General features: G+C 50.5%; 1 protein-coding gene across 2 annotated transcripts in view; it reads right to left on the bottom strand.

Moving 5' to 3' along the window:
* LOC100472103 (protein-glutamine gamma-glutamyltransferase E) overlaps positions 1–12,306 on the bottom strand; it is a 39,729-nt gene that overhangs the window by 17,583 nt on the left and 9,840 nt on the right. For both annotated transcript variants that reach the window (XM_034641035.1, XM_019799220.2), the window contains exons 2-7: positions 11,189–11,362; positions 10,592–10,834; positions 9,674–9,792; positions 8,214–8,342; positions 5,396–5,573; positions 5,168–5,303 (exon numbers count right to left, since the gene is read on the bottom strand). In XM_034641035.1, the coding sequence (XP_034496926.1) occupies positions 5,168–5,303; positions 5,396–5,573; positions 8,214–8,342; positions 9,674–9,792; positions 10,592–10,834; positions 11,189–11,362 (979 nt within the window). The remainder of the gene's footprint in view (positions 1–5,167; positions 5,304–5,395; positions 5,574–8,213; positions 8,343–9,673; positions 9,793–10,591; positions 10,835–11,188; positions 11,363–12,306) is intronic.

Here is a 12,306-nt window from a genome sequence, read left to right as displayed (position 1 = left end):
CCTATTACATACTCTGTTTTGTACCCATGCCTTGTAAAATGTATAATCCCGATTCCACAAATGACAACAACTGGTAGAGAAAAGATTGGCTGGAAAACTATCAAATATTAAAAATATGTGAACAATAGGATTACAGACGACTTTTACTTCTTTATCCTGAAATTTCCTATAATTGTGGGGGGGAAAAGTCATCGTAAAAATGATTCCTAGTGCAGGTGCCTGGGTGGCTCAGTCGGTTAAGCATCGGACTCTTGATTTTGGCTCAGATTTCAGGGCCATGAGATGGAGCCCGATGTCAGGCTCTGCGCTGGGCATGAACCCTGCTTAAGATTCTCTCTCCCTCGCCCTCTGCCCCTCCCCCACAACCCCCCCCCCATCCGTGCACGCTCTCTCTCTTAAAAACTATCCCTAGGAAGACCCACAAAGTGTCTTTTTGAATGGGCCTTCATGATCAGTGAGCATTCACCCAGGAGAAAGCAGGGAGTGTGGGAAGGTGATCAAGAGACAGGACCGGGATGAGAAAGCAGTTTCATGTTCCTCTGGTTCCTGGCAGAGAACCCTAGGGGAAGGTGGGTTGGTAACAAAACTGGTAAGTAGCTGTGTTTTAAGACTTATTTGCAAGGTGGGAACGTAAGATGGAGCAGATAACATCCTGGTCCCTCCCTCCTGTGGAAGCCAGTGCTTTACTCACAGTTATTCGGGATGCATGTGCCTTTCATATGTCCAAGGACGCCCCCGTGGAAATCCTGGTTGTTTCTGTTTGTATGCCATGCTCTCTCCCTCCTCCCAACCTTGGGCTCTCTTTCTGTCTTGACGGGTTTCAGGAGGAGGAGCTTAAGAAAAAGACGCCTTGAGGCATTTACTAAAAGATAGGGATTCCCCTATGTCCCTGAACCTAAGTCAATTCTAATGTACTTCTGGAAGTTTATAAGCCACTGCCCTGGAGACCGCCTCTGAGTTGTGCTTACCTTTGAATTCACGGGGTCAGGAGACCCTGTCTAGAAAGTGACCTTCAAACCCCTACCCCTTCTCCTGGCTATGTATTTGTCCTTCCAAATGCAGTCCAGATACTACCCCCTCCAAACAGTCTTTTCCTGACGTGCTGGCAGACTGCCAACCATATGTCTGCACTATCTCTGCATCTTACACGTAACTCAGTTATTTCGCTTTTTCTCCTCCATAATTGCCTGTCTTCTTATGCAGCTGTGAGCTCCTCTGGCACCGTTCCTGCCTCTTCCCCCTCTTGGTGCCTAGTGCCCGGGGCAGGTCTGGCACACGGTACCTACTTAATCACGTTTTCTGGAGCCCGAGCCGCCGCTCTTGGAGCTGGCTGCCTTGCTGCACGTCCGAGCGAGGTACGCTGGGGCGGCTGAGTGTTAGTGGGAGGCTGGGAGCCATGGGGAGATTGCATTGGGAGCCAGGAGCTCAGGTCGAGGTGTGGTTGCCAACAGCTTTTCCCCAGAACTGGGCCACTCCACCTCCCTGTGACAGGGCAGGGCCATCTCCACGTGCCTGCCATCTCAGAGCTACAGAAGGTCTCCAAGTAGAGTCAGGTCTGTGACTCTAGAAATTAGGGAATCAAGTCAAACGAATGAAGAAAACAAGCTAGAAATGTCAAGGTAAAGATAACCTGGGTCCTACTGTTCCACACCATTTGCTTACTGCTCGGTGACTGATCAAGCCCCAGGGTCCTCCTTCACAGCGGCTCAGAAGGGAACCGCGTAAAAGAAGCATCCCAAACTGAGGTCCTGCCCCCACCCCAAAGCAGCCTGATTTCTAAGAAGCAAACACTCTAGAGGCTTGTGCCTCGTAAGACAAACCACTGGCGTGAACAGAATGGTTAAGAAGAAAATGCACCCCAGTGGATTCAGTGAATGTGATTTGAAAAAGAAGATCTAGAAGAAATTGCTGAGGTCCCCTGATCTAGCCCTTCATTTTACAGATGGGAAACTGAGGCACAAAAGAATTAAGGAACTTACATAAAGTCAGACACTTATTTAGAGAGCCAGATGGGAAACTGAGGCACAAAAGAATTAAGGAACTTACATAAAGTCAGACACTTATTTAGAGAGCCTAAATGTCTCTCTTATTTCTCTCTGGGGCTTCATTTTCTCATTCTCATGAAATCAGCAGGTCCCTCCCCAAGATCCTTCCAGTCCTAAGTTTGTCTGACTTAGGAGGGTCCTGTTGGCAGGATCTGTGTTACACCCCTAGCTTGGACGCGAATTCACAGCTTGACTTTGGGCAAGTCGTTTCTCCTCTCTGAGCCCATGAGGTAGTGTGTAGTCTTACAGAGAAGTGCCATCTGCCGCTGAGGTGTGAACCAAGAGCCCAGCTTCTCCATCTGCATGGGCTGGACGGCACCCAACCTCACCACAGCTCTCCAGCCAACCAGGAAAATCTCAAGGTAAGCAATGTTCAGTTGCTCAAGGTAACATTAATCAGGAATAATAACAACGTTCCCTGGCATCTCTCTTACAAAGCTGCCTGGGTTCAAATCCCAGCTCCACCATTTGCTGGCTGTGAGCCCTTGGGTGAGTGACTCTGTGCCTCAGTTTCCTAAAATGGGGTGATGATAATAGTGCCTCCGCCATTGTTTCTGAAGAGTAAGTCCCTGGTACACAGAAATTGCTCAGCAAACTATTCGCTGCTGCTATTATTATCAAGAAATTTCAGAAGCTTAACCACACTCGATCCCTACTTTCTATTGTGCAAGGTTCTAAAAGCTTCCAAAATGTGCAACACACAGAGATTCAAATCCAAGTGTTTCTGTCCAAACCCAAACCATCCTTATAACAATAGGTTGGGAAAGTCACTCCAGGCAGAGAATGATTCGTGGTTTATCTCCCCCTGGGTGGGATCTGTGCAGAAGGGACTATAGAGGTCCCTTGGGAAGGGTATCTCTCATACAAAGAGGAGGGTGAGAATCAAAAAAATTAAAGCCAGTAAGAGACTCAAGTGAACACCTAGTCCTGGGCCAACCCTTATATTTCACTGATGGAGAAACTTGGAGCCAGAAAGATGAGGTGGCTTACACAAGCCCTAGAGCAAGACGGTAGTGGGGCTGGAACTAGGACTCAGGACTCCATGTCCTCATTCCATCCAGGGCTGGTTCTCCAGCTGCAGCTGACTGGCAGCCGGTCAGGGAGGGACCACTGGTGGCCATTGTTTTCACCAGAAAGGCTGGTGGAGGTGGTGAGAGGGTAAGGGAGGAGGAGACCCCCAGCAAAAATCAGAGCTTTGGGGGCTGACACCCTCCAGTGAGGCCAAAAGAAAAAAAAATGACAGTGGAGACACCACAGAATGTCTCCACGGGCCCATACTTGTCCCAAGATAATTATATTTGAAATGAATTATAAAGCTAATGTGGGGTGGTAGTGTAAACCGGTAACCAAGAGATCTGGGTCCTAATTCCAAATTCAGCTTAAAAGCCCCACATTTCTGTTCCCAGGAAGCCTTCCTCGGCGACTCCTTCCTTCCCTGCGCACCCACGGGGTTTACTGTCTGATTCACCGCCCTGGTTGCTAACAGCCTTGACTAATGGCTTCCCCATTCCCCAGCTTCCAACAGCACCAGATGCTTTCGGTTGAGGATTGACTCTCCAGCTTTCTGGTCCCTCTGCGGATCCTAGCACAGAGGATAATCCCAGAAGGGTTACGCCCAAAGAGACCTCCCTTCCCCAATGATGTTGGACCAATCATCTCTTGCAAAGGAAACCAAGGACAGGAATGGCATTGCCCCAGTGGTGAAAACAGGTTGCAGTGGGATTCGGGACAAAACAACAAAAGAAAAAACCAGGGAGGAGAAAAAAAAACAACTCATTTATGAGTAGCTGGGAAACAACATTTTGCTAACGCGGCAAGGTCATTAGAAAGTTGTATGTGTGTAGATCAGGAAAGGACATTCTGAAACAAGCCTTCTCTTCCTCATTACACCCTAGTAGCCACATGGCCTTGGGTGATTATGTAAGCCTTACTCTCCTTCAGAGGTGAGGGGTATTTATCTTAATTCCAGTGCTGGTGTTGGGATTGTTGTTGCCTTGTTTTAACAACTTTTTCCATTTGTATTTCTTTTCCTTTGACTTTATTCAATTGGTTACACTAAGCACATTTCAGAAAAATTGGACCTCCGTATTCCAGAAATATTAAGTAATAGGAACTATCTTATACAGAGTATCTCAGAATTGAACGTCTGGAAATCAGATGGCATCTGCTATCAGGTTATTTAGCCCCATATGCATAAGAGTGATTGTGCGTGTGTGCGTGTGTGTGTGTATGTGTGTGAGGGGGTATCCTTGGAAATGGATTTAAAACAACAGATTGTTGACACAGGCATGTAGTTCTTTGCATATAAAGGCACATAGGTATCTACGTACATGTAGATATAATCATTTTCAGTTACCACTTGGTAATAACTTGGCATATACTATGATCTCAAATAGCTGTAATAATATTTATCTTCTGTATATATACTACTATGTGAAGTTATAGATACATTTCTATAAGTTTCATACAACTGACTTCCAGGTGCCACCCATTAGACATTACATACATATATGTGTATAAAATACATGTGCACCTGTCATATTTACGGTTAGAAATATATGTGTTCAATTACATGTACATATGTGTATGTATACATATATATATGTTCGATTATGGTCAAAGCTTCTTATTTTCAGTTGAAATCCAGAATATACTGCCTTATTATTCTATCAATCAAGGAGCATAAAAAGTACACAGGCGTAAGAGAAAATGCCCTCCTTTCCTTTAAGCAAGCTTGTAAGTCATATGGGTTGCCTGAAACAAGAGAAATTCATATTTGGTACTGGAAAATCAAGAGTTTCTACAGTTGCTTAGGGGCTAGCGAACCCGATAAATTCAGGGCACTGGTGCAGAGCCGGTGAGTCACTACTTCCGCTGGTATCGGACCCTTCATCCGAAGGGAGACAGTGGACTCCTGGATCCTGAGAAGCCTGGGAAGCATTGTTTGGGATCTTACTAGAGATCTCCTCAGCACTGCCAACATTCCCATTCTAAAGCTTGTGCTCACGTGTAGCTTGCCTCCCAGCTTCTGTTTGGAGCCGGGTCCCGGGACGCAGGGGGGTGGGGGGGGTCTCGGTAAGAAGACACTCAGGTTTGGTGTTCAGAAAGGGTCAGCTACTCACCACACGCTGTCACTGCCTTTTTCTATGGGGTTCCCGTAGGGGTCGTAGTACACGTCCACACTGAGGTTCCGGTCTGTGTCATGAGCGGAGTTGAAGTTGGTGACCACTCGGGAGGGAATCCCGAAACATCTCAGCACTGCAAGTCAAGAAGCAGTATGAGGACCCAGGCTGCAGTGGAAAAGGCACCTTGGACCCCGCACCTCAGGGTTGCTCACCAGCCCTGAGTACCTGTGTTGAGGGTCCCAGCAAAGACCCAGCACTGGCCGTAGCGGACTGGCCTGAAGCCTGATTTTTTCCACTCCTTGAGGATCTCCACGCTGCCGTTCCAGTTCCGTGGGTCCAGGCCACCCGTGTAGTTGCCGCTCCAATTCCCGGAGAGCACACCGTTGTCATCATTGCCGTTGACCTGGGCAAGAGGGGAGCCCCAGATGCATGAGCGGTGAGTTCAGGGGACAAGGTGGGGGAGATGAGGAAGGAAACCAGGGAGATGTCAAGTGGATTTTCTGTGTCTTCCCGGGTGCTTTGGGGATGATAATTGTAATAATGATCCTCTAGGAATCTTGAACAGTTTATTAATTTAAAAGTGTCTTGCTTAACGGGCCTTGATCGATGGCCCCTAACCCATCCCGTGAGCAGGCTCACGTGGTAACCTGAGGCTCCATGGCTTGTCAGCGGCAAGGCAGGGTCCGGACGCTGGCCTGCCGGTGACTTCTTGCCAGGACTCATGGGCTCTCGTTGATGTTGACTTGGGAGTCCATGTTTTGAAACTCAATTCAGGGGTACCGGTCTTCTACAAAGGTGCCTTCAGAATTTTAGCAGCTAATGTCTTGGAATGCATAAAGATGGAACATTGCTTTTCATTCATTCATTCGTTCATTCATTCACTCACTCATTCATTCATTCAACTGAAGGCCTGATTCTTGTATAAGCAGCACAGGCAGGATGCAGTGTGGAACAGAGCCCCGGGTTAGGAATCAGGAGCCCTGAGTTGCATTGTCTTTCGGAGACACATATTGTAATATTCACAGATGAAGTGACATAATGTCTGGGATTTATCAAATACTCTATAAAGGAGGGGGTCAGAGCTGAAACCAGACTGGCCCTGAGGAGGGGACCACAAAAGCTGGTAGTGGGTACCTGGGAGTTCGTTTTACCCTTTCTTCTATTTTTGTGAAGGTCTGAGATTTGCCACAATAAAAAGTTAAAAGAGAAAGAAGGGAGAAACCAGGTTCAAAGCCCAACTTTGCCATTGTCATCTGGGTGACTGTGGGCAGGTCATTTCACCTCTCTGGGCCTCCGTTCTTCACCTTCCTTCCCATACAGGGAAAGTTAGAAACAAATGAGCTTCCAGGAGCTGAGTGTTCAAAGTTTATGAAACACAGACCAGCATGGATCCCAACCACCCAGTGAGATGCCATGAGCCCTGCTCCCTGTAGCTTTGTGGGGCTTCACATGTGGTAAGGCCAATAAGAATAGCGTCTGGACACAGAAGGATCCTTGCCCAGCAGAAGCCGGGCCAGCCTTCCAGAGCCCCTCTGTGTGAGGGGTGCGCTCCTCCCCCCACTTCCAGCAAGGCCTGGGCTATAATCGCAGAATCAGGCAAGACAGGCCTTTTCCGAGATGGAAGATTATGTAGTCCATCCCATCTCCTGAGTCACAGGTGCTCCAGCCACTGAAGTGGTAATCAGCAGGTCATCTCTGGCTGAAAACTGAGCATTTCAAAGCCCTGTGCAGGCCATAATTAGCTCAAGGCCCAGCCCGACCAAGGGCCTGGAGAGAGCGGCAGGGAGGTGAAGGTGAGGAACTTGGCACTGAGATAACCTGGTTTGTCCCCAGGGTCAGATTGAGTCAGCAGCTGCTCGAGTCGACTGGCCTCCCCCACCCTCTTCTGGGCCTACGAGGCTCAGCCTCCCTTAACCTCGGCCTCAGCTCCAGCCCACCCCTTCCAGGCCACTCCATCTCCAAGGATCAGCCCAGGCCCCACTTCCTTGGTTCTTGTCCGTTGCCCCCGTGGCTCTGCATTCCCTGGGCCACCCCCCCCCACACTCCTTTCCTTCCAGCCTGGTGTCAGCTTCCACTCTCACAGGAAGTCCTCTGGTTATCCGGCAGTTGGAAGATTGCTCCGATGTCTAACAACCTAGCCGGCTCGTTAACTCAGTTTCGCTCCAACTTAAAGGAAAGAGCCGGAGAAATGCGTAGGCCATTAACAACAACAAAAAAATTAGACAGTTCCGGGCCATGAGTTGCAGAGGCTTAAACTACAAGAACTCTTCGACTTTCAGCTTTTTAATTCATAACTTTGGAGCAGGTGGAAACCACATTCAGACACTTTTTGAGGGAGGCCTTGTCCACACACTGAGTAGCGAGAGATAGACTCCTGCAGGACCCAGCGTGTGTGTGTGTGTGTGTGTGTGTGTGTGTGTGTGTGCGCGGGGAGGGGGCAGGTCTCACATGGAAGGACAGAGTGAATGCAAGAGGCCCTGGACAGGCCGCTGGAGGACTTGTTCTGGGCTGACTCAGAGGCTGTGTGCTGTGAGCCAGTCCCTTCAGCTGCTCGCGTTTCCCCATCGAGATGCTGCGTGGCTCGGCCTGCTGCCCAGGCTGACACGTGAGCCCGCTGTTGTCGGGGGGAGGGATCAAAGCAAAGGAGGTTCATACCTCAGGCTCACTTGGGAACTTAGCCTTTTCCCCAGGAGGCCCAGTGATGGAGCAGAGTTTCGGCTTTGAGTTCTCCTAGCCTGGTGGACACCAAAAGGGCAAGTTCCCTGATCTGAGAAAGGCCTCGAGAGAGAGAGGACAGGGCCTTGGAGGCGGGCAGACCTGGGTCCAGCGCGGCCTCTGTCGTTCACCCACCACGTGTCTGAGGCCAAGTCCTTTCATTGAGAGGAGTGTCATGCTTTGTGTGCAAAGTGGGATGGTGATAGCACCGACTATATTTTGTGAGGCTTCCATGAGATGACACACGTAAGGAACACATGTGTACCTAACCCATGGTTGAGTTCGATCTACGGTAACAATGGGTTTTCATGGTTTTCCTATCACTCACCATCGCACTGAGCACTCGGCCGACGTATTTGGGGTCATTTCTGCGGGCCACGTCAGTAGCAGGGTCACGACGGAAATTCAGGCTGTGATCCAGGATCGAGAGGCAAATGTTCAGAATGCCTTCTTCGAACTGTTCAAAACGGGACCATATGTGATGATGAAGGAAATGACAAGGGTACAGGAGCTACGCTGGTGACAACCACAGGACCGACCTGGGGCCTTCCACTCTGCGGCCTCCGGGACAGAGAGCTCCCGAGGAGTAGCCGCCTGGCCCAGCCTCTAACCTGCAAACTCAGCCAGAGCCCTGGCTAGCCACCAGGCCCTGTGCCGAGGTCCCTACAGTGAAGGAGACTCCCTCACTGTCGTGGCCTTGGGAGCAAATCACGTAGCCTGCTTGGGCCTCAGTTTCTCTATCTGCATAACAGGGAATCAGGCCAACCTCATCTCAAAGCTCCATCTGGCTCTATGATCTTAAGCATATCATTTAGACTTCTGGGAAGCTAATTATAACGATAAAATATCCCACTAAAAGAAGATTTTGAAGCCATTTTCCCCAAATAAGACTTATTTTTAGTCACCGTTTCTCAAATGGAAAAGGCCGCGTTTTCTCTTGCCTTAGGTTCTTGGCCTGTGCTGTTCCTTCTGCCTCCAGTGCTTTTCCCCACGTCATCTATCTAACTCCCTCGCCCTCCTTCAGGTTTCCGATGGCAAGTTCTTTCTTCAGAGAGACTTTTCCAGAGCCCGCCATCAAAATTAACCTCCCTCCCACCCCGAGGTGCACTGCATGTCCTTACACGTGTTTTTTTCTTTTTTCTTCCTTCCAGTGAAACTTGGCCCCAAAACTCCAACATATAAAATATACAGCTGACTTGCTCTGGTTGGTGACAGAATGGGATCGGGAGGCACATGCTCTGTCCACCCCCTCCTGGGATAGCCAAGGCACCCCCCCCCAATGTCTTCGCTTGTCTGCTAGAAAGAGGCAGAGGTGGAGGGAATCCCTGAATATTCTCTCAGAATGGGGCTCACGGGGATGAAGGACCAAGAGGCTATGGCTTTGAGAGGCCAGATGCTCCTACGAGGGAAGTTCGGTCGTATTCTCACATGGAAAGAATAACAAAGTACACCGTTGTCCCAAGTGGCTCTTCTAGGCCTTATCCTCGTCTGTGTATCATGGCACCAATAAAAACCTCACTGTATTGATTTAGCTATCTATTTGTTTTGCCCACTAGAGGGTGAGCCCCTCAAAGACAGAAAATGTGTCTTCTCCGTCTTCTGTGTGAAGAAGTATGCAGCTGGGGCCTGGCACGTAGTAGGTGGTCAGTAAACGTCTTCTGAATGAGAAAGTGAACGAATAGAAGGGCGGGCAAATAGAGTTGGGAACTTGCACTTCTCTGCAGGGCCAGCCGCGGAGCTTCCTGGGTCATAGGAACAGTATCCCCAGCCTCCTTGTGACCCTTTTACCTGTCCAAAGTTCCAGCCAACCATGCCGATTCGATTCGTGCTCCCCACGTAGATGATGCCGGCGTCTTCCTGCACGTACTCCTCTCTCTCAGCGTGGTTATTCATAAAGACCCCATCCTCTGTTTGATACAAAAACGAGATGTCACGAACTAGAATCTTAGAGAGGACTGTAGAGACCAGTCCTCGTCCCGTTCCTGAGTACTGGCTTTAGCTGGAGCAAACCATACCTGCAGCCCTTCCCTCAACCTCCACTAAGGACTGTAGCCTTGAACTCAAATGCTTCCAACTCATACTGTCGGAGCTATGAACTTGAAAGAGAAGCTGGAAGACCTGAAGATCTGAAAATGAGACCCTAGGAGTGAGATGTTTGCCCTTCAGGCAGGAAGCTGTCTCCATGCTGTAGAATTGTATGGGGTCATTGTCCCCTATAAGTTATACCATAATATGCACTTTGTAAAAGCTCATGAGATCCCCACAATAGCCCCAGAGGAAATAGCAGGGTTTCCATTTAATGGTAAGGAATTTGCAGCTCAGAAGGACAGACTGACTGCCCAGACTTACAGAGCTGGTTAGGCAGCAGAGCTTGACTCAGATCTATGGCTTCTGACTCCTGGCTTCTATGCTCTTTCCATTGCCCACAGACTTCCCCTAATCAAACTTGAGCCTGTAACCATCATCCCCCAGCCCCTTTCCGTCGGTCTGCTCAGCTGACGGCCGCGAGCGGGGCTGGCTAGGTGCCCACCTAGGGCTGGTTAGGCGCCCACCTGGGGCTGGTTAGGTGCCCACCTGGGGCTGGTTAGACGCCCACCTGGGGCTGGCTAGGCACCCACCTGGGGCTGGCTAGGCGCCCACCTGGGGCTGGCTAGGCGCCCACCTGGGGCTGGTTAGACGCCCACCTGGGGCTGGTTAGGCGCCCACCTGGCAACCAGGGGTTGAAGAGCTGTATGAACGTCCCAAGCTTCAGAATGAAGTCTTTGCCCCGGGAGGAGATCTGAGCGCTCAGCGTGTACACTCCAACAGGTGCGTTGACAGGACTGGCCATGGAGATGGTCAGAATATTATCCTGTTTGGACACGAGCTGGGCACTCCAGCCCCCATGGCTTGTCCCATTGGAGAGTGGAAACACAGCCTTTGTCCTGGCCGACTCTGAGGGGTAAGGCCCTGTAAAAGAAGACAGAGGACAATGAGAACCAAGGAGTGCTGGCCAGACTGTGGGGAGTGATCGGGTCCCAATGCAACCACAGGGGCGCTTTGGGGGGGCACATCACCCACGGAAGCACCACATGGTGACACGGGAAGAAACCAGAGAGACCGCGTGGGCCAAAGCTCTCTGGATTCGAAGAGTAGGACTCTCGGGCTCCCAGACGGGCTGAAACTTGCCCAAGGTCACACCAAGTCCACGGCAGGGCTGGGTTGGAGCCCAGAGCCTAGTGACCCCAATGTCACACCACCCCTTGGGTGCACAGTCCCAGAGGGCTGCTCAGGTGTGTGTTGGGGGCAGCGGTGAGCAGGTACCTGTGGAGACGATAAAACCCAGACTTTCTCCATCGCCAAGACCTCGGTTCAAGCTCAATGAGAAACTGAAGGACTGGCCTCTGCGCAAGATGAGCTCCCGGCTGGAGAACCTGTCTGTGTGATGTGCCTGCCGGTTGGAGGTCACCTGCCAGTTGACACTCTGGAGTTCTAAAGCTGTAAGACAGAAGGGGGGACCTGAGGTCCTGGATGGCAATGGATGGTGGCATGGGGAAAGGTGTACGTTACCACAAGGACAGCTTTTGGGTGGCGCTGGTTGGGGAAGAGCCAGCCTTCTAGGATGAATTACATTAAACTTCAGAGACCTTGACTGCGCTTAGCAAGCACTTTGTAACCTATTCCCCATGCTGCCCGTCCAGGCAGCCGGACCTCTGCACACACTAACGCTGAGACTACCTTCCCCTCCACTTGGTCACCTGTCACTTGGCCCTTAAGGCCCTAAGGCCACGTGCTCAGCATAGCTTCACCCAAACAGCCAGGAGAACCATGCAACCAGTTCTGTGTGAGCACCTCGTGTCGCGTTAGTACCATTACTTTGTGGGTGGGGGGCTCAGACAGGACTGGGAGGAGGCTGTGTCTCTCAAATCCACCACCCACCAAAGGAGAAGCTTGCTTGCTTTTTCCCTTTGGACCTGCCCAGACACCAAGTGCTTTTTACCCACTCCAGTATCCAGCAAGCGCTTACTCGTGTATTCTTTACTTTCTCTCGATGCGCAATCCCTGGGTGTTGGCTGGGCCTCTGCTGCTGGCTGGGGAGGATAGCATGACCCCGAGGAGCATTGCTAGGCCTAGAGATGGGGTGGTCACTGGCCTGGAGGGGACTTCCAGATGCTCCCTGGCAAGAGCAGTGTATAGGAACCAGCCAAAGCCCCATGAGATCGCTGGCTAAGACCCTGAGGACCAACACCTCGAGCCTCCCCCCACCCCACCCCAGATTCTTCTTACGTGATTATGGAGATAACTGAGAAGGGTTTATGACAGACTCGGGGATGTATAAGGAGGGCAGCCTAGATAAACCTTCTGAGAAATGGTATTCCTTCAAGTGGCATTTGAGATGTTCTATCACCCTTCCTCTGCAAACCCAACTGGATTCTGGCTTT

This window comes from Ailuropoda melanoleuca, chromosome 13 (genome assembly GCF_002007445.2).
Source record: "Ailuropoda melanoleuca isolate Jingjing chromosome 13, ASM200744v2, whole genome shotgun sequence".
NCBI classification, from domain to species: domain Eukaryota; kingdom Metazoa; phylum Chordata; class Mammalia; order Carnivora; family Ursidae; genus Ailuropoda; species Ailuropoda melanoleuca.
Note: the sequence above shows the minus strand (reverse complement) of the source record. Positions and strands in the feature narration are given on the sequence as shown.